This window comes from Trichomycterus rosablanca, chromosome 14 (genome assembly GCF_030014385.1).
Source record: "Trichomycterus rosablanca isolate fTriRos1 chromosome 14, fTriRos1.hap1, whole genome shotgun sequence".
NCBI classification, from domain to species: Eukaryota; Metazoa; Chordata; class Actinopteri; order Siluriformes; family Trichomycteridae; genus Trichomycterus; species Trichomycterus rosablanca.
The window spans coordinates 30951981-30977307 of NC_086001.1; the positions used below are offsets into that span (position 1 = coordinate 30951981).

Here is a 25327-nt window from a genome sequence, read left to right on the forward strand (position 1 = left end):
AGTCTTCACCAGGTTTGCACACACTGTAGCTGGTATTTTGGCCCATTCCTCCATGCAGATCTCCTCTAGAGCAGTGATGTTTCGGGGCTGTCGCTGGGCAACACGGACTTTCAACTCCCTCCACAAATTTTCTATGGGGTTGAGGTCTGGAGACTAGGCCACTCCAGGACCTTGAAATGCTTTTTACGGAGCCACTCCTTCGTTGCCCGAGCGGTGAGTTTGGGATCATTGTCATGCTGGAAGACCCAGCCACGTTCCATCTTCAATGCTCTCACTGATGGAAGGAGGTTTCGGCTTAAAATCTCACGATACATGGCCCCGTTCATTCTTCCCTTAACACGGATCAGTCGCCCTGTCCCCTTTGCAGAAAAACAGTCCCAAAGCATGATGTTTCCACCCCCATGCTTCACAGTAGGTATGGTGTTCTTGGGGTTTTCTTCTTCCTCCAAACACGATGAGTTGAGTTTTTACCAAAAAGTTCCATTTTGGTTTCATCTGACCACATAATATTCTCCCAATCCTCTTCTGGATCATCCATATGCTCTCTGGCAAACTTCAGATGGGCATGGACATGTACTGGCTTAAGCAGGGGGACACGCCTGGCACTGCAGGATTTGAGTCCCTCTCGGCGTATTTTGTATACTGATGGTAGCCTTTGTTACTTTGGTCCCAGCTCTCTGCAGGTCATTCATCAGGTCCCTCCGTGTAGTTCTGGGATTTTTGCTCACCGTTCTCATGATCATTTTGACCCCACGGGATGAGATCTTGACCCCAAGGGAGATTATCAATGGTCTTGTATGTCTTCCATTTTCTTACAATTTCTCCCACAGTTGATTTATTCACACCAACCTGCTTGCCTATTGTAGATTCACTCTTCCCAGCCTGGTGCAGGTCTACAATTTTCTTCCTGGTGTCTTTCGACAGCTCTTTGGTCTTGGCCATGGTTGAGTTTGGAGTCTGACTGTTTGAGGCTGTGGACAGGTGTCTTTTATACAGATAACGAGGTCAAACAGGTGCCATTAATACAGGTAACGAGTGGAGGACAGAAGAGCTTCTTAAAGAATAAGTTACAGGTCTGTGAGAGCAAGAAATCTTGCTTGTTTGTTATTGACCAAATACTTATTTTCCACCATAATTAACGAATAAATTCTTTAAAAATCCTACGATGTGATTTCCTGGATTTTTTTTCTCATTTTGTCTCTCATAGTTGAAGTGTACCTATGATGAAAATTACAGACCTGAATGTGTTTAATTAGGGTTACAAAGCTTTAGTTCTTAACTTCTGAATGATTTTGCTAACTTAAAAAAATACTGTGATGTCCTCTTGTGGCACTTTTGGAGAATTGTTAAATACAAATAATATGATATAGATAGATAAGATAGAAATTTATTAATCCCGATGGAAATTGTTTCGTTACAGCAGCAAAACACAGAACTCTACACAGAACTCTACACATGAATAAAGGATGAATATACAGGGGCCCCGCTATATACACATATGGAGTAAAAAAAAAGTATGCTGTATCAATAAAGTATCAATATACACATTTATTATTACCATTATAATTACCACTACCATTATCACCACTATTATCAACATTATTACCATTACTATCACTAGATTATTAATAACAATAATAATAATGACAATAACAAAATGTGACAGCAAATTTGGGGTCTAGAAAATAAAGTGACTTCAGTGAATAAGTGGTTTACGATCAAGGGAAAACAGCCCTAATCAGTCCAGCAACATTAGATCTGGCTGCCTCGACTGTGAAGAGACTCGTTGTAGAGTCTAATGGCGGTGGGTAAAAAAGATCATTAAAGATTTTATGGATTTTACTGTTTTTACTTTAAAAGAAAGGAACCAGATCCTGAACCAACCTCTATTTCTGAACCCAGCCATAAGATTAGAATATAAAGTAGCAAAAATCAACAGCTAAAAGACATTTTATATGAATTTACACACAGATTTTTACCCACACAGGCATGCACTGACTTAATAAAAAAAAAAAAAAAAAAAAATAGAAATTAAAAAAACAAGATAAAAAATAAAACAACAAAACCTTTTAAATGCATAAAAGAAATGAAGGAGAATAAAACAGAGGAAGAAAATGATTTTGTAACTCAATTCATAATGTAATAATACAGAGCCTGTAGCGGTGGTCTTGCTAAAAGAATCAAGAATCAGTCACTGGATGAAAGCCTGGGTTGTTCTCAAACATACCACATCTGTATGGTATAAAGTGAAAGATTTCTTCTGGAGAAAATAAATATTACGTTGTAATAAAATGTAATTTTAAAAATCAAATCTCTCTCTCTATACAGGCTCATCGTGGAGGCAAATTGGTGGATAAGTGGGCGGGTCTAAACTGCTGTAGGCTGAATGAACAGAGATAAACTGATGAAGGCTGAACGAACGTACCACAATGCAAATAACTATTTCTGTGAAATGATCAAATCCCCTCTGAAACCATCCACACGTATCTAAGTTCTGCTGTATTATTCCTCACCATGTGCTGGTTTCACTTTTAAACTTGTGTTTTACAGCTCAGGAGAAATCAGGTGAGAATCAGCTTTTCCAGGAGACTCTAAAATACTTAATGTGGCTTAATGTACTAAACAGCCTAAACACCAAACGTCTCTCAGTTATTACTGCTCATAAGCGCTCGCTACTGCTGAAATGACCAACCTGTGGTTCAAAAGGAAAATGATCATTTTTATAATAAAATTTTCCTTATAATAGACTTGAGAAGAAAGAAGTTTAAGGTGAAAATGATCACATTTACCATTTTGTAATGTACACACGTTTTCTCTTTTATGTTTTTAAATATTCAGTTTGTCTTTTATTTAATTTAGTTTTAATATCTGAAATTTTAAAATCACTCAGTTTAATGTTACACTTTCATGTAAATTTTACATTTAATTTGTTAAATCTGACAGTTTCACTTCTGATCCATAATAAAGACCAAACCCCGGGTAGAGGAGCTGAGTGAACGTGGTCTGAACTCTGTGGAGGAGCTTCATTGTATCAGAGACGCTGTAGAAGGACAGAGTTCCTGCTTCATAATCCACATACACTCCTATTCTAGAGGAACTCGGCATTATGGGAATTTCAGTCTCTTTGTTATTGTGCCAGAATGAAAAACTGGATGGAGAACATAACAAACTCCAGGAGTGATCATTCCGTCCAAACACACACTCAACACCATCTCCCTTCCTGCTGATGCTTTTATATGACACTGCTATAAAAATCATTTTATTCCCACTCAGCTCAACCTCCCAGTAACAGCGTCCACTCACACTCTCTTTACACAGACCCTGGTAGTAACTATCAAATCTATCTGGATGATCAGGATACGACTGGAATGTTCCACTGCAGGTCACCACTTTGTTCTCCTCAGACAGACGGAGGTTTTTATTTACTGTGTTTGGATCCAGTGTGAACCGACAAACATCTGGAGAGGAAACACAAAATAAACCAATTAACATAGAAGAGAGAGAGAGAGAGAGAGAGTGTGTGTGCAGTGTGTGTGCAGTGTGTGTGTGTGTGTAGTGTGTGTGTACAGTGTGTGTGTGTGTACAGTGTGTGTGTGAGAGAGTGTGACACTAAACAAACACACACATACATTACAGAAACACTGCACAAATACACACAGACACTACATATAAAACAAATACTACTCAAACACTCATGAAAACTACACAGACAAATAGTCACTCCACAAACACGGCACATTCACAAACTGTACACAGACACAATCCAAACACACAAACCCTACACATACACACAAACACTACAAAATCACACAAACTCACACATACACACACATACATTACACAAACACTACACAATCACACACACTACACAAACACACACATAAATTACACAAACACTGCACAAACACAGACACTACACACACAAATACTACACAAACACACACATTACACAGACACTGCACAATCGCAGAAACTCACACATACACGTACATACATTAAACAAACACACCTTACACTGCACAAATACACACAGACACTACACAAACACACATGCATATAGACACAACAAATACACAAAAATACTACTCAAAAACACACAAATACTACTCAAACACAAATACTACTCAAACACACACAAATATTACTCAAACACAAATACTACTCAAACACACACAAATATTACTCAAACACACATGAATGCTACACAAACACAAATACTACTCACACACATTACACAAACACTACACAATCACATAAAATCCCTACGCATACACACAAACACTACACAATCACACAAACTCACACACACACACATTAGACAAACACTGCACAATCACACAAACTCACACATACACTACACAAACAAATACTACTCAAACACACAAATACTACACAAACACACACAAATACTACTCACACACACAAATACTACTCAAACACACATATACATATACACAGACTTTCCAGCTTGACTGTATGTGTGTGTATATATATATTTCCTGCATTTCCTGCGTCTGCGTCATTTCCGGGTGAGAGTACGCTGGCGTTCCCTCTGTTGACTGCCGCTTCTCCCCATGTCTTAGCTGTGTCCATCATGTTGTTCTGTCTGTAATGTGTTCTACTCTGCTGTACCGGGCTGTTAGCATCGCGGCTACTCTACTCTGCTGTACCGGGCTGTTAGCACCGCGGCTACTCTACTCTGCTGTACCGGGCTGTTAGCACCGCGGCTACTCTACTCTGCTGTACCGGGCTGTTAACACCGCGGCTACTCTACTCTGCTGTACAGGGCTGTTAGCACCGCGGCTACTCTACTTTGCTGTACCGGGCTGTTAGCACCGCGGCTACTTTACTCTGCTGGCTACTCTACTCTGTTAGTACCGCGGCTACTCTACTCTGCTTTACCGGGCCGTTAGCACCGCGGCTACTCTACTCTGCTGTACCGGGCTGTTAGCATCACGGCTACTCTACTCTGCTGTACCGGGCTGTTAGCACTGCGGCTACTCTACTCTGCTTTACCGGGCCGTTAGCACCGCGGCTACTCTACTCTGCTGTACCGGGCTGGTAGTACCGCGGCTATTCTACTCGGCTGGCTACTCTACTCTGTTAGCACCGCGGCTACTCTACTCTGCTGTACCGGGCTGTTAGCATCGCGGCTACTCTACTCTGCTGTACCGGGCTGTTAGCATCGCGGCTACTCTACTCTGCTGTACCGGGCTGTTAGCACCGCGGTTGCTCTACTTTGCTTTACCGGGCTGTTAGCACAGCGGCTACTCTACTCTGCTGTTCCGGGCTGTTAGCACAGCGGCTATTATACTCTGCTGTACCGGGCTGTTTGCACAGCGGCTATTATACTCTGCTGTTCCGGGCTGTTAGCACAGCGGCTACTCTACTCTGCTGTTCCGGGCTGTTAGCACAGCGGCTATTATACTCTGCTGTACCGGGCTGTTTTGCTTTGTCGTCCCATCTCTGCTGTCTGCACTGCGGCTTATTTGCTCCAACTCGGCTGAACCTGGTGCTTTGACTATGCATCTGTTTACAGTTGCAAACTAATTATTACTGAATTGAGGTTCACCTCTCCTACATCCTTCGAATATCTCGCCGTCAAACTACCTGGGTCTGTCATTGCTCTGCTAATTTACCGCCCTCCCAAGCCAAACGGGTCCTTCTTTACAGAATTATCTGAGCTACTTACTCTTGCTAGCTCATCATCCACCCGCTTGTTGCTACTAGGTGACTTCAATATTCATGTTAATATTCCGGGTAACAAATATGTGACTGATTTTCTGTCCTTACTCGATTCTTTTCTCTTCTCACAGCATATTGACTTCCCCACTCATGATAAGGGCCATACTCTTGATCTAGTCTGTTCCTCCTCTGTACAGATTGATAGTCTCCAGTCTCTTCCATTCACCTTATCTGACCATAGGCTCATTATGTTCACTGCCCCCTTAATAGTTACGCGGCATTCAGTCAAACGTGTCATCTCTTTTCGTAATATTAAAGCTCTTGATGTTAGCAATGTTATTCAGTCTATCTCCAGGGCTCTCCCGCTTCATTCTGCCCCTCTCGCCCCTGAGGAACATGCTACACAGCTTAACTTAATTCTCTCTCGGACTCTTAACGCGGTAGCACCCCTGAAAACTAAAGCTGTTTCCTTCACCATTTCGGCCCCCTGGTATACACCTGAACTCCGCACAATGAAACAGGCCTGTCGCAGACTTGAAAGGCTTTATAAGAAATCAAAACTTGTGGTTCATGCTGATGCCTATACAGAACACATTTGTGCTTACAGAGATGCACTACGTGCTGCTAAATGTAGCCATCTTTCCACCATTTTGAACAGGCCAAGCACTAATACTAGGCATTTATTTTCATCCATAGCTAAGCTTTTTAAACCACCAGCTACCATTTCAGTACCTTCTCCTGAACTCTGTAACTAATTCCTGCAATTCTTTGCTAGTAAAATATCCAAAATCAACAACTCTCTTATGGCTTCATCGCCTACAAATCCCCTTTGTTCACCCATGACTACCCAACCATTGAACTCCCCCTGTTTTCCTGCTTTCAACTCTGTTTCGGAATCGCTTATCAATGAAATCATAACAAATTCCAAAAGTACAACTTTTGCCTTGATCCCTTTCCTACACCTCTAGTCAAAGCTTGTGTGTCTGCTTTGGTTCCCCATCTCACTTCCATCATTAACCAGTCATTGTCCGTTGGTCACGTTCCCTCTCTGTTCAAGATAGCTGCAGTTACTCCAGTTCTTAAAAAACCCAATCTGGATCAATCCAATTTGAATAACTTTCGTCCGATTTCAAATCTTCCATTCTTTTCTAAAGTCCTGGAGCGCGTTGTTGCAATCCAGCTCAAAGCGTTCCTGGACTGCCATAACTTACTCGATCCCTTCCAGTCTGGTTTTCGGTCTCAGCACAGCACCGAAACTGCCCTCATAAAGGTAGTTAATGACCTGCTTGTGTCTGCCGACGCCGGTGCCACTAGCATTCTAGTTCTACTAGACTTAAGTGCTGCATTTGATACAGTGAACCATTCCATCCTCCTGACTAGACTAAGTGAGCTGGGCATTGGTGGTTCTGCCCTTGACTGGCTCTCCTCCTACCTAACTGATCGCAAGCAATTTGTTACCCTCTCTGGGCACAGGTCATTTACCTCATCCCTCACTCAAGGTGTCCCACAAGGCTCAGTCCTCGGACCTCTATTATTTATTGTATACATTCTCCCACTAGGCAAGATTATCCGCCATTTTAATCTTGACTTTCATTGTTATGCTGATGACATACAGATTTATCTAAGGCTGGATTCCCTTTGTAACCCCTCACTTGGTAAGCTAGAATCGTGTCTTCTGGAAATTAAGAACTGGATGCAATGCAACTCCCTAATGTTAAACAGTGACAAGACTGAACTCATTCTTATTGGCTCAAAAACTGCTCTTAATAAAGCTGGGCCCATTATTTTGTTATTTGATAATGTTGTTCTGTCTTCCTCCTCTGTGGTCCGGAATTTGGGTGTTCTGCTTGATTCTTCACTCAAACTTGAATCCCATGTCAGCTCCATCGTTAAAACCTCTTTCTTTCACCTGCGCAATATAGCTAAAATCCGCCCATGTCTTTCTCAGACTGCTGCTGAAGCACTAATCCATGCTTTCATCTCTAGTCGTTTAGACTATTGTAACTCCCTTCTTGCAGGCATCAGTTCTTCACAGATTCAAAGACTCCAGATGGTTCAGAACTCAGCTGCCCGCCTCCTCACTTACACTCGGTCCCACCACCATATCACACCGGTTCTCCAAAACCGCCACTGGCTTCCCATAAAATATTGTATCCAGTTTAAGATTCTTCTACTCACATATAAAGCTCTCAATAATCTCGCCCCGTCCTATCTCTCTGACCTCGTCTGCATTTACAAGCCTGTGCGTGCTCTTCGTTCCTCCACTGCTGGTCTGCTCACCGTTCCCTCCTCTAATCTCCATAGCTTTGGTGATCGAGCATTTTCCAGACTTGCTCCACGCCTTTGGAACTCTCTTCCTCCTCATATTCAACAATCAAACTCACTATCATCATTTAAATCCAATCCATCATTTAAATTGCTTATAGTCTTCCTCCATCTTAACCTGCCGCAGTAACCCCCCCCCCCCCCCCCCCCTTATATGTTGTTTTCCTTTGTATTATTGTATTCCTGTTCATCATAGTTTACTTTCTCCTTGTATTACCAATTGTACTCTGTCAGTCTCTTTATCTGATGTCACTTTGACTTTTTGTATAATTGTTTTCTGCCTGTTTGTCGTTCATTGTTCTTTGCATTACCAATTGTTCTTTGTAAGCGTCTTTGGGTTACTGAAAAGCGCTATATAAATGTGATTTATTATTATTATTATTATACTACTCAAACACACAAATACTACTCAAACACTTTAAAATAAGGCTCCTGTTTTGCAGTTATAAGTGTTAGTAACTCATTTACAAATGGTGAAGTGTGTTACACTTTAAAATAAGTTTGAGATGGTTTAGATGGGTCACATATATCTGAGAGTGGTCTGCAGTAAACCAGAACCTGTGGCAACCATGAGGAAGATGTCAGTATGCTGAAAATGTCAAGGTAAAAATAAATATAGCTAAGACCTTAGAATGTGAATTTAGTCATTTCATATGTTAATTTTCGCCACATTATCATTAATGACTAAAAAAGGCATCCTGTTGGTGGTTAAACGGTTAAAAATTGTGGTTAAATGGTTAAACTTATTAACATGTGATTAAGCTGACAGGTTTAATGCTGACTGATAGAGAAGACAAAGCTAGATAAGTATCTGACAAGATCTGAGGTTTAACATTACAGATTGATGTGGGTTCACTATTTGGTAATGATGTAGGATCACTATTTGGCAAGTGACATTCCGGTTGCCCTTTCTATTTATGCTTTATAATTGCTTATTAATGACTTATAAGGCATTTACAACATAATTAATAACCCTTAATAAACAGTTTATTAACCATTTATAAACCTTTTATAAAGGTAGCCTTATTTTAAAGTGGAACCCTGAACAGGCATAGACACACTGCACAATCACACACACTCAAATACTACACAAACAGTACACACATAGACAAACAGTACACAAACAGACACAAACGCTACACAAACACACACACATTACACAAACACTACACAAATACACACATACATTACAAAAACACTACGCAAACACATACAAACACTGTAGTGATATGTATATGTCATAGTTCAGCCAATAGAGGGAGTTCACGGTTAAGAGATGTGTGGTTACAAGGTGAGGGGAGGAATAATAAAAAGCGATGTTAATGGCAGCATCTACGAGTCTGTGTGCTAATTCTTCTGTGGATGAGTTGTTCCTTAAATACTGAGGAACACATACATGGTGTCAGAAGTGTTGTTGGACTTACACTGAGACTGTGAGTAAAAGAATAAAAGGAAACTCGCCATTTTATGTTGTTAGAAAGTGAAAGTGCTGGAGTCGATAACCCAGTTAGCAACACACAACAGAACATAATGGCAATGGATCAGATTTTCTCCCTCACGCCGCCGGGCAGCTTTAATTTCGAAGAACCTACTACGTGGATGCAGTGGCTGCGACGTTTCGAGCGATTTCGAATGGCTTCAGGTTTGGCAGAGAGAGACTCGGAATACCAAGTCAACTCACTCCTTTATATTATGGGTGATAAAAGTGACGACATATTGAACACGCTTTCCTTGACTGAAGCTCAGAAAAAGTCATATGATGATGTTAAGAAAGCCTTTGATGATCATTTCATAGGCAAACACAATATCATATACGAACGAGCTAAATTCAACAGTCGATACCAACAACCAGGTGAGACAGCAGAAAGTTTTATTACTGATGTTCACAAGCTCGCTCAGCATTGTAAATATGGCGACTTGTTGGAGGAGATGATACGAGGCCGCATAGTGGTGGGTATCAAAGATGGAAAATTGTCAGAAAGATTATAGTTGGACCCAAACCTGACGCTAGCAAAAACGATAATACAGGTGAGACAAAGTGAAGAAATAAAGAAACAGCAACCACTGATAAGACGTGATACAACAGAAATAAAAGACATTAATGTGGATGCAATTTCAACAGGGAAAATGTCTAAACAGAAACCGACGATACACAAGTTCCAAGGGTCAACACAGAAGTCACACACAGAATACAAAACAAAACAAGGGACATATTGCAAAAGATGTGGAAAAACTCCTCAACATGCTTGGAGTCAGTGTCCAGCAAGAGAGGCTGACTGCAGGAAATGCAGAAAAAAAGGACACTTTGCAGTAGTTTGCAGGTCAGTAAAAAGAGTTGAAACAATAGTTCACAATGAGAAACCTGATGAAGAACTCATGTTTATGGGAACTGTTCAAACTCTAGTTGAAGATAAAATTTGGAAAAAGACAATAATCCTTAATGGTGAGCCAGTTTGCTTTAAGCTAGACACAGGTGCAGCTGTCACTGCGATACCGGCATCTATGTTTTCAGAAAACAGACATGGGACATTACAGGAGCCTAAGAAAACAATCAGTGGTCCTGATAACCACCCCCTAAATGTTCTAGGCACTTTTAATGCTCAACTAAAGCTAAAGAAAGCAAAAACACTAGAGGAAGTGTATGTTGTTGCAGATCTAGTAATGCCACTTTTGAGCCTGCCTGCCATTAAGAACTTACAATTGCTGCAACCGGTAGCTTCAGTTCAGGAAGCTGGAACACTTTTCAAAGCAAAGTTTCCTAAAGTCTTCTCAGGGTTGGGGAAACTGCAGGAGAGTTACAAAATAGAACTGACTGAAGGGGCTACTCCATATGCATTGTCAGCACCACGCAGTTACCTCTCCTAGGGCAGGTCAAAGCTGAGCTGCAACGGATGGAAGCTATGGGAGTTATAAGGAGAATTGAAGAGCCAACAGAATGGTGTGCGGGTATGGTCGTAGTGCCAAAACCCAATGACAAAATCAGAATATGTGTAGATCTTACACGACTGAATGAGAATGTTCGTAGAGAGAGGCTTATTCTACCTGCAGTAGATGACACCCTAGCGCAGTTAGATGGTGCAGCTGTATTTTCCAAACTCGACGCGACCTCAGGATTTTGGCAGATACCTTTGCATAGGGATTCTCAGCCACTGACGACTTTTATCACTCCCTATGGCAGATATTGTTTCCGACGTCTACCTTTTGGGATCTGCTCAGCACCAGAGCATTTTCAGTTGAGAATTTCACAGATCGTGGCAGGCACAGCTGGAACTTTGTGCCATGCAGATGATATATTAGTCTTTGGAAAGGACCGACCAGAGCATGATAGTCGGCTGTGTGAAATTCATCAAAAACTTGAACGAGCAGGCCTCACACTGAATGACAAATGTGAATTTGCTGTTGGTAAAGTAAAGTTTTTGGGACACACCATAAGTGCACAGGGGATTGAAGCAGACCCAGATAAAATTCGGGCTATTGTTGACATGCCAGAGCCAAAGAATGTTGAGGGCGTGAGACGTTTCATGGGCATGGTGAACTATGTTGCCAAGTTTTCACCTCGAATACCTACTCTCTCAAAACCACTAAGAGACCTTTTGAGAAACAACAGTACCTGGACATGGGATGCACAACAACAAAAGTCCTTTGAAGATGTCAAAAAAGAACTCAGTTCACCTGCAATCCTGGCTAAATATAGCCCAGACAAACAAACAGTTGTATCAGCTGATGCTTCCTCGTATGGTCTGGGAGGAGTACTGATGCAGAAACAACAAGATGGAGAGTGGAGACCAGTGGTGTACATTTCCAGGAGTCTGACGACCGCCAAAACCAGATATGCACAAATAGAGAAAGAAGCACTTGCTGTGACCTGGGCATGTGAGCGACTCAGTGCATACCTACTTGGGCTGGAATTTACTGTGTTTACAGATCACAAACCACTGATCTCTTTGCTTGGTTCCAGATCACTTGATGATATTCCTCCAAGAATCTTGAGATTCCGACTCAGACTGCTGAGATTCAGGTACAAGATTTTTCACGTTCCAGGGAAACAGCTGGTTACAGCAGATACTCTGTCGAGAGCACCTCTAATGCTGGAAAATTGCAGAGAAACTGATACTTTGCAGAGTGAATGCAGAGTCTACATTGACCTCATAATGCAACAGATACCAGCCACAAAACTGAAATTACAGCAGATCCAGCAAGAGCAGAACACAGATCAAGCGTGTAAACAGCTAAGGATCTATACAAGGAATGGCTGGCCAAGACATCAAAGGTCAGTACCAGATTATCTTGTGCCATACTGGTCAGAAAGATCTGATATCCATGAAGCTGATCAGATTCTGCTAAAAGGAGAAAGGATATTGATTCCAGAGACAATGCGTAGTGAAATGCTGGAGAAACTACACCAGGGACACCTAGGTGTGACAAAGTCCATTGCAAGGGCACAGCACTCAATGTGGTGGCCTGGACTGTCAGGAGACATAAAGCAGCTGATAGAAAGATGCGACATCTGCTGTCAGTTCTCACATAGCAGAAAGGAACCTCTTCTCACGACTCAGTTACCAGACAGGCCGTGGCGGCTGACATATTTCAGTGGAAAAATGTTCACTATATTGTGGTAGTAGATTATTTTTCCAGATACATTGAAGTCGCAAACCTCCCTGCACAGACAACTGCAAGCACTGTGGGTAGAATTAAAGGAATTTTTGCTAGGCATGGGGTTCCAGAAATCTTAGTAACAGACAACGGACCATAGTTTTCTTCCAAGGAATTTGCAGAATTTGCTCAGGACTATGATTTCACTCACATTACCAGTAGTCCACGGTACCCACAGAGCTGAGAGAGCTGTGCGTACAGTAAAACAACTCCTGAACAAAAATCAGGATCCTCAAAGAGCTCTAATGGCATACAGAGCGACCCCCTTAGCTCATGGAGTGTCACCGGCAGAGCTTTTAATGGGAAGAAGAATATGCTCTACCATCCCAGTTTCTCCACACACACTAAACCCGAGATGGCCAAACATTCAGGCTTTCAGAGAGAAGGATAAACTACTGAAAGAGAAACAAGAGGATGTGTTCAACAGAAGACACAAAGCCAGAGACCTACCCATTCTGGTTCCAGGACAGAAAGTGTGGATAAGAACATCTCATACCAAGGGAACTGTTCAAGGTTCTTCTGGGATGCCAAGTTCCTACTATGTTCACACTGATCTGGGCACTGTAAGAAGAAACAGAGCACAGCTGGTTGCTTGTCCATCACCAGTCCAGCAGAGCCAGGAGGGGAGGAGGACAAGGTCAGGGAGAATTTCCCGTCCTCCACAAAGAATGAACCTGTAAGATATTTAAGATAGATTAGTATGACCTGCTGTCAAGAAAAGGGCAGAATAAACCCCTTCAGCAGAGTCAGAATGTCCAGGTAGTCTACCCTGGCATTCAGCTTAGATAAAAGTATGGTTATTAAAAAAAGAAATAGAGTCTGAAAATATGGAATAAAATATAGAGCATGTTTAGAATTGTTGTTAGACATAGAGACTTGATAGAAGCAAAGACCAGCTGTATAATAGTTCCAGATTAGAGTTGGTTATGGACAATAATAAGAGAGAGGTTAACAGCTGAAAGAGGGGGATGTAGTGATATGTATATGTCATAGTTCAGCCAATAGAGGGAGTTCACGGTTAAGAGATGTGTGGTTACAAGGTGAGGGGAGGAATAATAAAAAGCGATGTTAATGGCAGCATCTACGAGTCTGTGTGCTAATTCTTCTGTGGATGAGTTGTTCCTTAAATACTGAGGAACACATACAAACACTACTCACACAAATACTACTCAAGCACACATAAATACTACACAAACACACACAAACGCTACACAAACACACAGTCACTGAACAGGCATACAGATACACTGCACAATCACACATACACACACATGCTACACAAACACTACACACATACACAAACAGTACATAAACACACGCGAACACTACACAAACACACACATGCATTACATAAACACTGCACAAATACACACATGCATTACACAAACACTGCACAAATACACACAGACACTACACATACACACAAATACTACTCAAACACACAAATGTTACACAATCACGCAAACGCTACACAAACACCACACACAAATACTGCTCAAGTACACACGAACAAACTACATATACACACAGACTACACTCTAAACATTCTAAATTGTAGTGTATATTTTACTATATTTTCTTTTAGTTTTCATGTTTTAATTGCTTATCTCTCTTGTTTTAATTTCGTATTTCCCAAATTGTAGGGTATATTTTACAATATTTTCTTTTAATTTTTCATGTTTTTAATTTTTTATCTCTCTTGTTTGAATTTCATGATCTCTTAATTGTCACTAAATGTTTGCAAGAAGTCTTTCTGAGGTTCTAGATCTCAGGAATGTTTTACTGCTTTTAATTAACTTTTTTTTCCTTATGTAAAGCACTTTGAATTGCCACTGTGTATGAAAGGTGCTATACAAATAAACTTGCCTTGCCTTGCCTACACAATCACAAACACACACATACATTACACAAACACTACACAAACACTACACAAACACATATAAACCCTACACATACACACAGACACTACACAATCACACAAACACACACATACATTACACAAACACACACACACACACACACACACAGATACTACTTAAACACACTCAAATGCTACACAAACAAATGAACACCACAAACATACATACAAACAGTACAAAAACACACACAAACACTACAGAGAAACACAGACATCCCATAAACACAACACATTCACAAACAGTACACAGACACACACCAGCAGAACACAATCCAACAACAAACAAACACAGTCATGCTAATAAAGCTTTTTGAATTGTGTGTACGTGTGCGCGCATATATGAGACTGCGTGTGTGTCTGGTAATGTGTATGTGTAAGTGTGAATGTGTGTTGGTGTATGTTAGTGTGTGTGTGCGTGTGTGTGTGTGTGTGTGTTTTTTTTTTGGTTAGAGGCCTAGGTGTGAATTGAGGGGCAGGGCTAAGCTTAGTATAAAATTAAATCTCCAGCCATTGAATTAATCAGTGCTTGTAACTTTTATAGTGTTCATTTGTATTCCTGGGTAAGGTAAGCTTCTGGTTAAAGTGTATATTTTTGCTGTAACTTGTTCTAGACTCTATCTTTGTAACTTTGATTATTAACATTGCTAGAATTGAAGTAGCATTTAAGTAGCATTTAACTATTGTTAAAAAATAGTCTGTTGATGCATTAATCTGTGTTTTGCTGATTGGTTAAAGTGGCTTCAGGTGCCTTTTGTTAGAGGCCTAGGTGTGAATTGAGGGGCAGGGCTAAGCTTAGTATAAAATTAAATCTCCGCTACAGACGGTACGGTCTTCTCTATCACTAGGTTTTTTTCTACTAATCTAAACTAACTTGGGTAAGTACTATCAGTCTCTGACATTGTTCAATCTATCAAACTTTTTAGTCAGCATGTGCTACTCAAACATTCCTGTGCTTATATCTCACAGACCCTGCAGACATCAGAGGGCACATTATAGGAACAGCAGCGCCAGCAACCTCATCTACCCCCAACTGTTGCAACAATCTCAAACAGTGGTGGTAGGTGGGGTCTGGAACTGTCAATCAGCCGTCCAGAAAGCTGACTTTATCTCAGCTTTTGCACTTTCTCACATCCTTGACTTCCTGGCACTGTCTGAGACATGGATCACCACTGAGAACTCAGCAACACCAGCAGCCTTATCCTCTGCCTACACCTTCTCTCATACACCGAGAGGATCTGGTAGGGGTGGTGGTACAGGTTTGCTCCTGACCAGGAAATGGCAATTCACTACTGTGAATGTTTCTCACCTTAACATTTCATCTTTTGAATTTTATGCTATTACTGTTACTTTTCCGATTACTCTTCATATCATTGTCATCTACAGACCACCTGGCGCACTGGGAGACTTCATAGAAGAGCTGGATGTTCTTCTGAGTTTCTTCCCTTCAGATGGAACTCCTCTGACTCTTCTTGGTGACTTTAATCTCCCTACACTTCAGTCCTCCTGTCTTCTTCCTCTTCTTTCATCTTTCGACCTCCTCTTTAACCACAGTCCTCCTACACACAAAGGAGGCAATCTTCTGGACCTGGTCTTCAGCCGTCCAGCTTCTGTTCTGGACCTCACTGTCACCCCACTCCACCTCTCTGACCATCACTTCACCCTTTCACCCTTACAACATGCCCCAATCTTCACTCTTTATCTTCCTCCCTGTTGATCTCCACCATCCTAACTTCACTACCTAACCCTGACATGCTTGCTACACTTCCACTCAACTCCGCAACTAATACTCTACTCTCTTCTCTTTCAACATCCCTCGATCAGCTCTGTCCTCTTACCCTCAAACGAGGAAAACCTTCTCACCCTGCTCCTTGGCTTTCAGATGCACTGCGCAGCAACAGAAGAGAATTAAGGGCAGCTGAGAGAAAGTGGAGGAAATCTAAGCTTGGTGTTGATCTCCACTCCTACCACGATCTGCTGTCCAGATTCTCATCTGACGTGACTGCTGCAAAAACATCTTTTTACAAAGCCAAGCTTGAACAATCTGCTGCTGACCCACGTAAGCTTCATGCTATCTTTTCCTCTCTTCTGAACCCTCCTCCTCCCCCTTCTGCCTCTCTCACTGCTACTGACTTTTCAACATTCTTTCAGGACAAGATCGACAAAATCAATCAATCCTTCTCTCCGACTGACCCACTTTCAACTGACCCTCAACCCACCAACACACTCACCAGCTTCACCCCACTCACCATGGATGAGGTTACACAGCTCCTCTCATCCAGCAATCCCACTACATGCACACTCGACCCTATACCATCCACCATCCTCAAAGACATCTCACAGGACCTAATCCCCTTCATCACACCCATCATCAACAACTCCCTGACATCAGGTGTTGTCCCTACTGCTTTTAAGAAGGCTCAGGTCGTTCCCCTTCTTAAGAAACCTACACTAGACACTACAGACATCAACAACTACAGACCTGTCTCACTCCTCTCTTTTCTATCCAAAATTCTTGAACGTGCTGTCTATAACCAACTATCTGCCTTTCTCACTCAGAATGACCTCCACGATCCGTACCAGTCTGGCTTCAAGGCAGCACATTCTACGGAAACAGCTCTTGTAGCAGTTACTGAGAAGCTTCATGCAGCCAAAGCAGCCAAACTGTCATCTGTCCTTATTCTTCTTGACCTCTCTGCAGCCTTCGACACAGTGAATCACAGCATTCTCCTGACCACTCTCTCCAACCTTGGAGTAACAGGTTCAGCATGGCAATGGATGGCCTCCTACCTGGAAGGGCGCTCCTACCAAGTGTCATGGAGGGGATCCATATCTCCCCCATGCACTCTCTCAACCGGTGTTCCTCAGGGCTCTGTACTTGGCCCACTTCTTTTCTCTATCTACACCTGCTCTCTGGGCAAGGTCATAGCCTCCCATTGCTTCTCCTACCACTCCTATGCAGATGACACTCAGCTCGTTCTGTCATTTCCTCCTTCAGACACGCAAGTCTCAGCTCGCATCTCAGCATGTCTGCAAGATATCTCACAATGGATGTCGGCTCATCATCTAAAACTTAATCCCAGCAAGACAGAGATGTTGCTTATTCCTGGAGATCAGTCTCCAACCCAGGACCTAGTAATTTCTCTGGATGACTCCCAGATCAGACCATCTGATAAGGTAAGAAGTCTTGGTGTTGTCCTTGATAACCAGCTGACATTCTCTCCTCATATAGCCAACATGACAAGATCGTGTCGGTTCCTCCTGTACAACATCAGGAAGATTAGTCCATTTCTCTCCAGGGAAGCTACCCAGATTCTGGTGCAATCACTTGTAATCTCACGGTTGGACTACTGCAACTCCCTTCTGGCTGGAGCTCCCATGTCCACGATTAAACCCTTACAGCTCATTCAAAATGCAGCTGCCCGTCTGGTTTTTAACCAACCCAAACACTGCCACATCACCCCACTGCTGCGTTCTCTTCACTGGCTTCCTTTAGCTGCACGCATTCAGTTTAAAACACTGATGCTTGCCTACAAAGCCAAAAATGGACCAGCCCCAAGCTACCTTCGAAGCCTAATCAAACCCCGCTCTGTACCACGCAACCTCCGAGCCTCTAGTCTCGCTCGACTATCCATCCAGGACTAAAGGAAGACAAGCATCAAGGCTCTTCTCTGTTCTAGCGCCCAAGTGGTGGAATGAACTTCCTCTGTCTGTCCGAACATCTGAGTCTCTTGCTGTCTTTAAAAAACAATTAAAAACGCACCTTTTTACTAAACACTTACGCTGACTTGTACTTATTTACTAACATTTTGTTCCATTCTTTTCCATTTCCCCAAAAAAAAAAAAAAAAAAAAAAAAAAAGGCACTTTGGTTCTAACAGGTTTTAGCAGATTTGTGTTCTTCGACTGTTGTTTACCTAAACTTGAGAAATTAAATGTTCACTATAGAAGCACTTCTGTAAGTCGCTCTGGATAAGAGCGTCTGCTAAATGCTGAAAATGTAAATGTAATGTTTCAATGGTTTCTGTGACTAAATGATTGAGGTTCATAAAATCTCCTGGATCAAAAATATACAGACAGCAGTTTAAATGTCTGTTTTACTTGTTTTAACTTCATGACCTCTGAAGTGTGACAAATATGTAAAAATACAGATACAGTGGGGCCAAAAAGTATTTAGTCAGCCACTGATTGTGCAAGTTTTCCTACTTAGAAAGATGAGAGAGGTCTGTAATTTTCATCATAGGTACATTTCAACTATGAGAGACAAGATGAGAAAAAAAATCCAGGAAATCACATTGTAGGATTTTTAAATAATTTATTTGTAAATTATGGTGGAAAATAAGTATTTAGTCAATAACAAAAGTTCAACTCAATACTTTGTAACATAACCTTTGTTGGCAATGACAGAGGTCAAACATTTCCTGTAAGTCTTCACCAGGTTTGCACACACTGTAGCTGGTATTTTGGCCCATTCCTCTATGCAGATCTCCTCTAGAGCAGTGATGTTTTGGGGCTGTTGCTGGGCAACACGGACTTTCAACTCCCTCCACAAATTTTCTATGGGGATGAGGTCTGGAGACTGGCTAGGCCACTCCAGGACCTTGAAATGCTTTTTACGGAGCCACTCCTTCGTTGCCCGAGCGGTGTGTTTGGGATCATTGTCATGCTGGAAGACCCAGCCACGTTCCATCTTCAATGCTCTCACTGATGGAAGGAGGTTTTGGCTTAAAATCTCACGATACATGGCCCCGTTCATTCTTCCCTTAACACGGATCAGTCGCCCTGTCCCCTTTGCAGAAAAACAGCCCCAAAGCATGATGTTTCCACCCCCATGCTTCACAGTAGGTATGGTGTTCTTGCAATGCAACTCAGCATTCTTCTTCCTCCAAACACGACGAGTTGAGTTTTTACAAAAAAGTTCCATTTTGGTTTCATCTGACCACATGATATTCTCCCAATCCTCTTCTGGATCATCCATATGCTCTCTGGCAAACTTCAGACGGGCCTGGACATGTACTGGCTTAAGCAGGGGGACACGCCTGGCACTGCAGGATTTGAGTCCCTCTCGGCGTAGTGTGTTTACTGATGGTAGCCTTTGTTACTTTGGTCCCAGCTCTCTGCAGATCATTCATCAGGTCTCTCCGTGTAGTTCTGGGATTTTTGCTCACCGTTTTCATGACCTCACGGGATGAGATCTTGCGTGTGGCCCCAGATCAAGGAAGATTGTCAATGGTCTTGTATGTCTTCCATTTTCTTACAATTGCTCCCACAGTTGATTTATTCACACCAACCTGCTTGCCTATTGTAGATTCACTCTTCCCAGCCTGGTGCAGGTCTACAATTTTCTTCCTGGTGTCCTTCGACAGCTCTTTGGTCTTGGCCATGGTTGAGTTTGGAGTCTGACTGTTTGAGGCTGTGGACAGGTGTCTTTTATACAGATAACGAGGTCAAACAGGTGCCATTAATACAGGTAACGAGTGGAGGACAGAAGAGCTTCTTAAAGAAGAAGTTACAGGTCTGTGAGAGCCAGAAATCTTGCTTGTTTGTGGGTGACCAAATACTTATTTTCCACCATAATTTACAAATAAATTCTTTAAAACTACAATCTAAATCCTACAATGTGATTTCCTATGATGAAAATTACAGACCTCTCTCATCTTTCTAAGTAGGAGAACTTGCACAATCAGTGGCTGACTAAATACTTTTTGGCCCCACTGTAACTGGGGGGTGCAAATACTTTTTCACTGCACTGTGTATGTTTGTGTGCTTGTGAGAAACTTACACTGTAGAAAATCTTCTCTGATTTCACCTTCAGGAGGTGAAGTAATCCGGACTTTCTTCACTGCAGAAAGAGTAACAGCACAATCACTAATCACAGTAAATACGTATTTACACCAGAAACTGTCACAGGTACAGCCAGTAATAAGTTTGGCATGTTCTCCCAGTGTTTGTCTAAAGTGACCTGAAGTCTGAGGAACTGACCAAGTGTGAGTGTATTTCATTCAACCCTGGACTCACTGTGACCATGACCAGTACTGGGTTAATGAGTAAATGAATTATGTTGTTAGATGTAAAATGTTCATGTTGGTGGATTTGATTGTTTTGTTTGATGTTTGAGTACCGAAGCATTTTGGAGACAATGAAACACTGAGGGCTTGAACTCACCTTCATCTGGTATCTTCTCACACTGCTCTTTCCAGAATTCTTCTACTTTCTCTCTCAGCTGAGATACAGACTTTGTAACATCATCAAATGAGAGGAAAGGACTGATTGTGATGGTGGCTGATTCTGCAGATCCAGCAGGAGCCGAGAGAGACTTAACATTCTACATCCAGACAAATAATGTTCACAGAGAAACAAGATGATGATGAACCACAAATAATGAATGACAGACATGAAGCACAGAGTGATGTTTCTCCAGATAACATTAACAGTATTTCATGATCTCTCAGAAAAGCTGATTCTGATTTTCACAATATCTCAGAACCCCCAGTGTTACGACTTTATGGGTCATAATGTGTTTTGTGTAGGGGGTTTTCCCTATGTTACAGATTTGTGGAAGATGCACGAAGATGCGCAAAGCTACCACCAGGAGGAGACGCCTATAAAAAGGAGACCTCTGGGAAGACAGGAGAGGATGCTTTGCTTGTGACGTGGTTTCTGTTGCATTTCCGGCTCTCCCCACCATGTTTGAATGAATGCTAACAATAATCGAGTTTAAGGGAACAAATGCATCAAGTTTTAAAGATTTTGAGGGGACATCAAGTTACAAGGGATCACTGTAATTTATTTCTTGGACTGGTGCAACAATAATATAATTATTTTTAGTGCTGTTACCTGGAGGAAATGGACGGGATCCTCTGTGTGTGAAAGCTGTTCCAGTTCAGCATCTTTCCTCTCCAGCTCTACAATCTGCTGCTCCACCTGCTTCAGGACTTTTTCAGCTCGACTTACTTCTGCTGTCTCTCGATCTCTGATCAGATCTTTTAGCTCAGAGCATCTTCTGTTAATTGAGTTAATTAATTCAGTACAGATCCTCTCAATGTTCTTCACTGCTGTCTGTGCAGAACACTGTTAGAAGATTCAGAAAGAGGAAACGTTTCTCACTCAGATATTTAGAAATCAAAAGAAAGTCAGAAAACATTTTAAACAAGTTAGGGATCTAATCATAGAGAAGCCCAGATGTAACGTTACTTGCAGAACAATGTGGTTCAGTAGCTCCTTTTCTGTTCTGGCCATCTTCTTCCCCCATCAGATTTTCAGCAGTTTTCTGATGCACTCATTCTCAAAAGCCTAAATGTGTCTTCCTTCCTGATTCTTCAGTGTCCATCCTTCACATCCATATGTAGCTCCTGGCCAGACTAAGACTTTCATCACTCATAGCTTGGTGGCCAGTTTTTTACTTTACCAGCACATACTGCAGTATTTGATACTCTACTTCCAAATATAAGAAAGAGTTCCAGTCTTCTACCTTCCACCTTAAACTCCAGCACTTCTTCAGTGTTCATCATCACTTTAGTTTTTACTGCATTTATCAGCATGTTATATTTCCTCACATATTTTCAATACAACACACCTGCTCCTGTATGTCCTTAATTCAAAATGATATGAGTGGATTAAATCTAATAAAACCCCAAAAACACCATATATACTGTAAAATGTGCTGGTGGTAGCATACAGTTACAGAAATTCTTTTGAGTATCAGGAAAGAGCAGCCTGGCCAGGACTGGGAAATTCAATGTAGTGATCTTCTCAAGTCTTTAGCAGGAATCTTATACAGTAATTTATGTTTAAGCATCTTGATCCAAAGCAACAATCAATAATCTTCTTGGGTGGCTCAGTCAAAGTCCTAATCTGATCTTATCACCCTTATAATTATCAGCACAACCTCAGAATTGTTGTACAGCATCAATCACCAACTAACCAGGCAGAATTTGAAGAATTTTTTAACTCATAACAAAATGCTCCATCACTTGCAAAGTTACCCGAGATATAAAATATCTCATTTTTAATGGAGATTGGTTTAATGGAGGAGAGTCGGACTGATCCTGAGAACTTTTTATTTATAAAACTTACCTTGTGAGACTCCACGGCGATTATCAACTCACAAATTTCCTTCTCTCTGTTCTGGATTTTCTCCTGGAATTTTCTCTGGATCTCCAGCAGCTGCTTCTACACAGAATAACAATTCAGAATTTACTTGTATTGTCTACGACCACCACATAAACAATGTCAGTGTAAATGCTAATGAGTTGTTACTTGTTAAAGAGAGCTGTATAATATTTTTACCTGTTTCTCAGTTCTTTCTGCTGCAGCTGATATTGTATCATGTCCTTTATGATCATCCATGGTGCACAACATGCAGATACACTGCTGATCAGTATGACAGTAAACCTCCAGAAGTTTATAATGCTGAGAGCAGATCTGCTCCTTGAGTCGTCTGGAGGCTTCAACCAGCTTGTGCTTCTTATAAGCAGGAGATTCATAGTGAAGTTGGATGTGAGTTTCACAGAAAGAGGCCAAACACACCAGACAGGATTTAACTGCTTTGTATTTTTTCCTAGTGCAGGAATCACACTCCACATCTTCAGGTCCAGAAGGAAGTGGATCTTGGAATTTTCTCTTCCTCAGGTTCTCCACAACTCCAGTCAGAATAATGTTTTTACTCACAACAGGTCTTGGAGTGAATGTTTGTCTACACTGTGGACAGCTGTATGTTCCCTTATCATCCTCCTGATCCCAGCAGTTATTAATACACACCATACAGAAACTGTGTCCACAGTGTGTAGTTATTGGATCTCTCAGTGTTTCCAGACAGACTGAACAGCTGAACTCGTCCTGAGTTACTGGAATTTTGGACTCGGCCATGTTTCTACATGTAAACAGAAACACCAGTAAACACAGCAGGTTATTTACAGCAGTTCAGACTTCCTGGTTTAGTCTGTGAGCGTTATGTTCATGTAAAAAAAATTTTTTTTGATTACTTATTGTACTAATACTGTGGGACTTTTAATTTGTAATGTGGTTGTAGTAAGTAGTACAAGTGACAGAGAAACGACTACAACATTCGTCTTATCAAAATTTGTGTTTCTTAATTGTTGTTAATCGTCTATATTTTATTATTACTGTACCTTTACTGTAGTACATTTTATGATTCATTACTGTACCCATGCTGTAGGACTTTTATAATGTGGTTGTAGTAACTAGTACAAAGGACTAGTTAACTACTACATCCTTGGTAATATGAAAGAAAATTTGTTATTTATTTTACTTTTAATTATTTATTACTGTACCCATACTCTAGGGTTGTTTCTGTATTGGGTGGTACATGTCACTAGGTAACTATTGCAAAGTTTATTATATTAAAATGATTGTTTTTAGAATTTTTGACACTATAAATTTCTACTGTACCCATACTGTAGAACTTTATACAGTTGTATTGAATGGTACATGCCACTGGGTAATAACCACACCTCGGCTTCATGCACTTTTTAGATGCTCCCTTAGCACTTCCTTAGCATTTCAGTGCAGATGAACCTCACATTTACAAAATAACAGAAAATAAACATTTACAGAAAACGTATTTGATTGTAGTTTGTTCCTTGTTTACTGCAAAATCAGTTAATGCAGTTTCACTCATTTTTGGATGTTTATTAGCCGAGAACGAGCCGAAAGAAACTCGAATGTCAGGCAAATGTCCAAGACTTCATGGTTTAGTTCGTGAGTGTTCTGTTCAAAACAAGTGTGTTTAAATCAAATCAACAATCTGAACTACATAAAGTAACAATACACAGTAATGTACAGAAGTGTGGAAATGTATAAACTCACCTGCGTTCATCAACTTTAATTATCAACAAAACTACAAACACAGACACGGAACAGATCCGCACTCGAACAGAACAGGATCAGATCAGTTTCACTTCTGCTGAACTAAAGGAGAGCGAGAGAGAGAGAGAGAGAGAGAGAGAGAGAGAGAGAGAGAGAGAGAGCGAGATAGAGAGAGAGAGAACAGAACAGGATCAGATCAGTTTCACTTCTGCTGACTTCACTTTTGACTTTTTATACTCCTTTATTTTCAATAGAAATTAGTCAATAAATACATATTTAGCATTTACATCAAAATAATTTAAAATAAAGAGAGAGTTGCTCATCTACTATGGAGCACAGAACCTCTTCACAGCACCATACATTCTCAAAACTGTCACTGTTTCCTGTACTCTTATAAAAGTTAAAATCGACCATAATCCTTGATTTAACAAATCTTTTCAGGATTGTTAATGCATCACAGTCAGTGCTTTGTGCTATTTTGTTTTTTCTGCTTATATAAATAGCCATCTTTGCTTGACCCAGGATAAAATTAGTTGGCACTTGTGCCTGTCCCTCCTGACATATTTAAAACCATAGATAAAAACCTGGGAAGTAAAACCAACATTAAAAGATTTTAAAATGTCCTGTAAAAAATAAAACAGAGATTGCAGCCTGGAGCAATTCATAAATGCATGAAAAACTGTTTCCCTCTGTGAACAGAATGGACATTCATGTGACACTTCAGTGTTTATTTTACAAATAAAAGAGTTTACTGACACAATTCCATGTAAAATCCTCCACTGTATATCTGTATATCTCTTTTTGGTTAAAGGTGGTTTATACAGTGCCCTCCATTCTGGTTTAAAATCATTATTGAAACCCGGAACACTTCTCCATGGAGTGTCCACCCTCCCATTCAGTTTGGTCTTATTTAAAACCTTTA

General features: G+C 41.1%; 2 protein-coding genes across 2 annotated transcripts in view; one reads left to right on the plus strand and one right to left on the minus strand.

Annotated features, from left to right (window-relative positions):
- The window catches only part of LOC134326291 (zinc finger protein 420-like), a gene marked incomplete at its 3' end in the record, with an annotated part of 192081 nt that overhangs the window by 32502 nt on the left and 134252 nt on the right, over nt 1-25327 (plus strand). The window lies entirely within an intron of this gene.
- On the minus strand, nt 1753-23445 carry LOC134327049 (E3 ubiquitin/ISG15 ligase TRIM25-like). Its single transcript, XM_063009124.1, has 5 exons — nt 22867-23445; nt 22636-22749; nt 13114-13153; nt 2942-3458; nt 1753-1795 (listed from the first exon to the last, which is right to left on the minus strand). Exons 1-5 carry the CDS (start codon nt 23443-23445, stop codon nt 1753-1755), a joined length of 1293 nt encoding a protein of 430 aa, XP_062865194.1.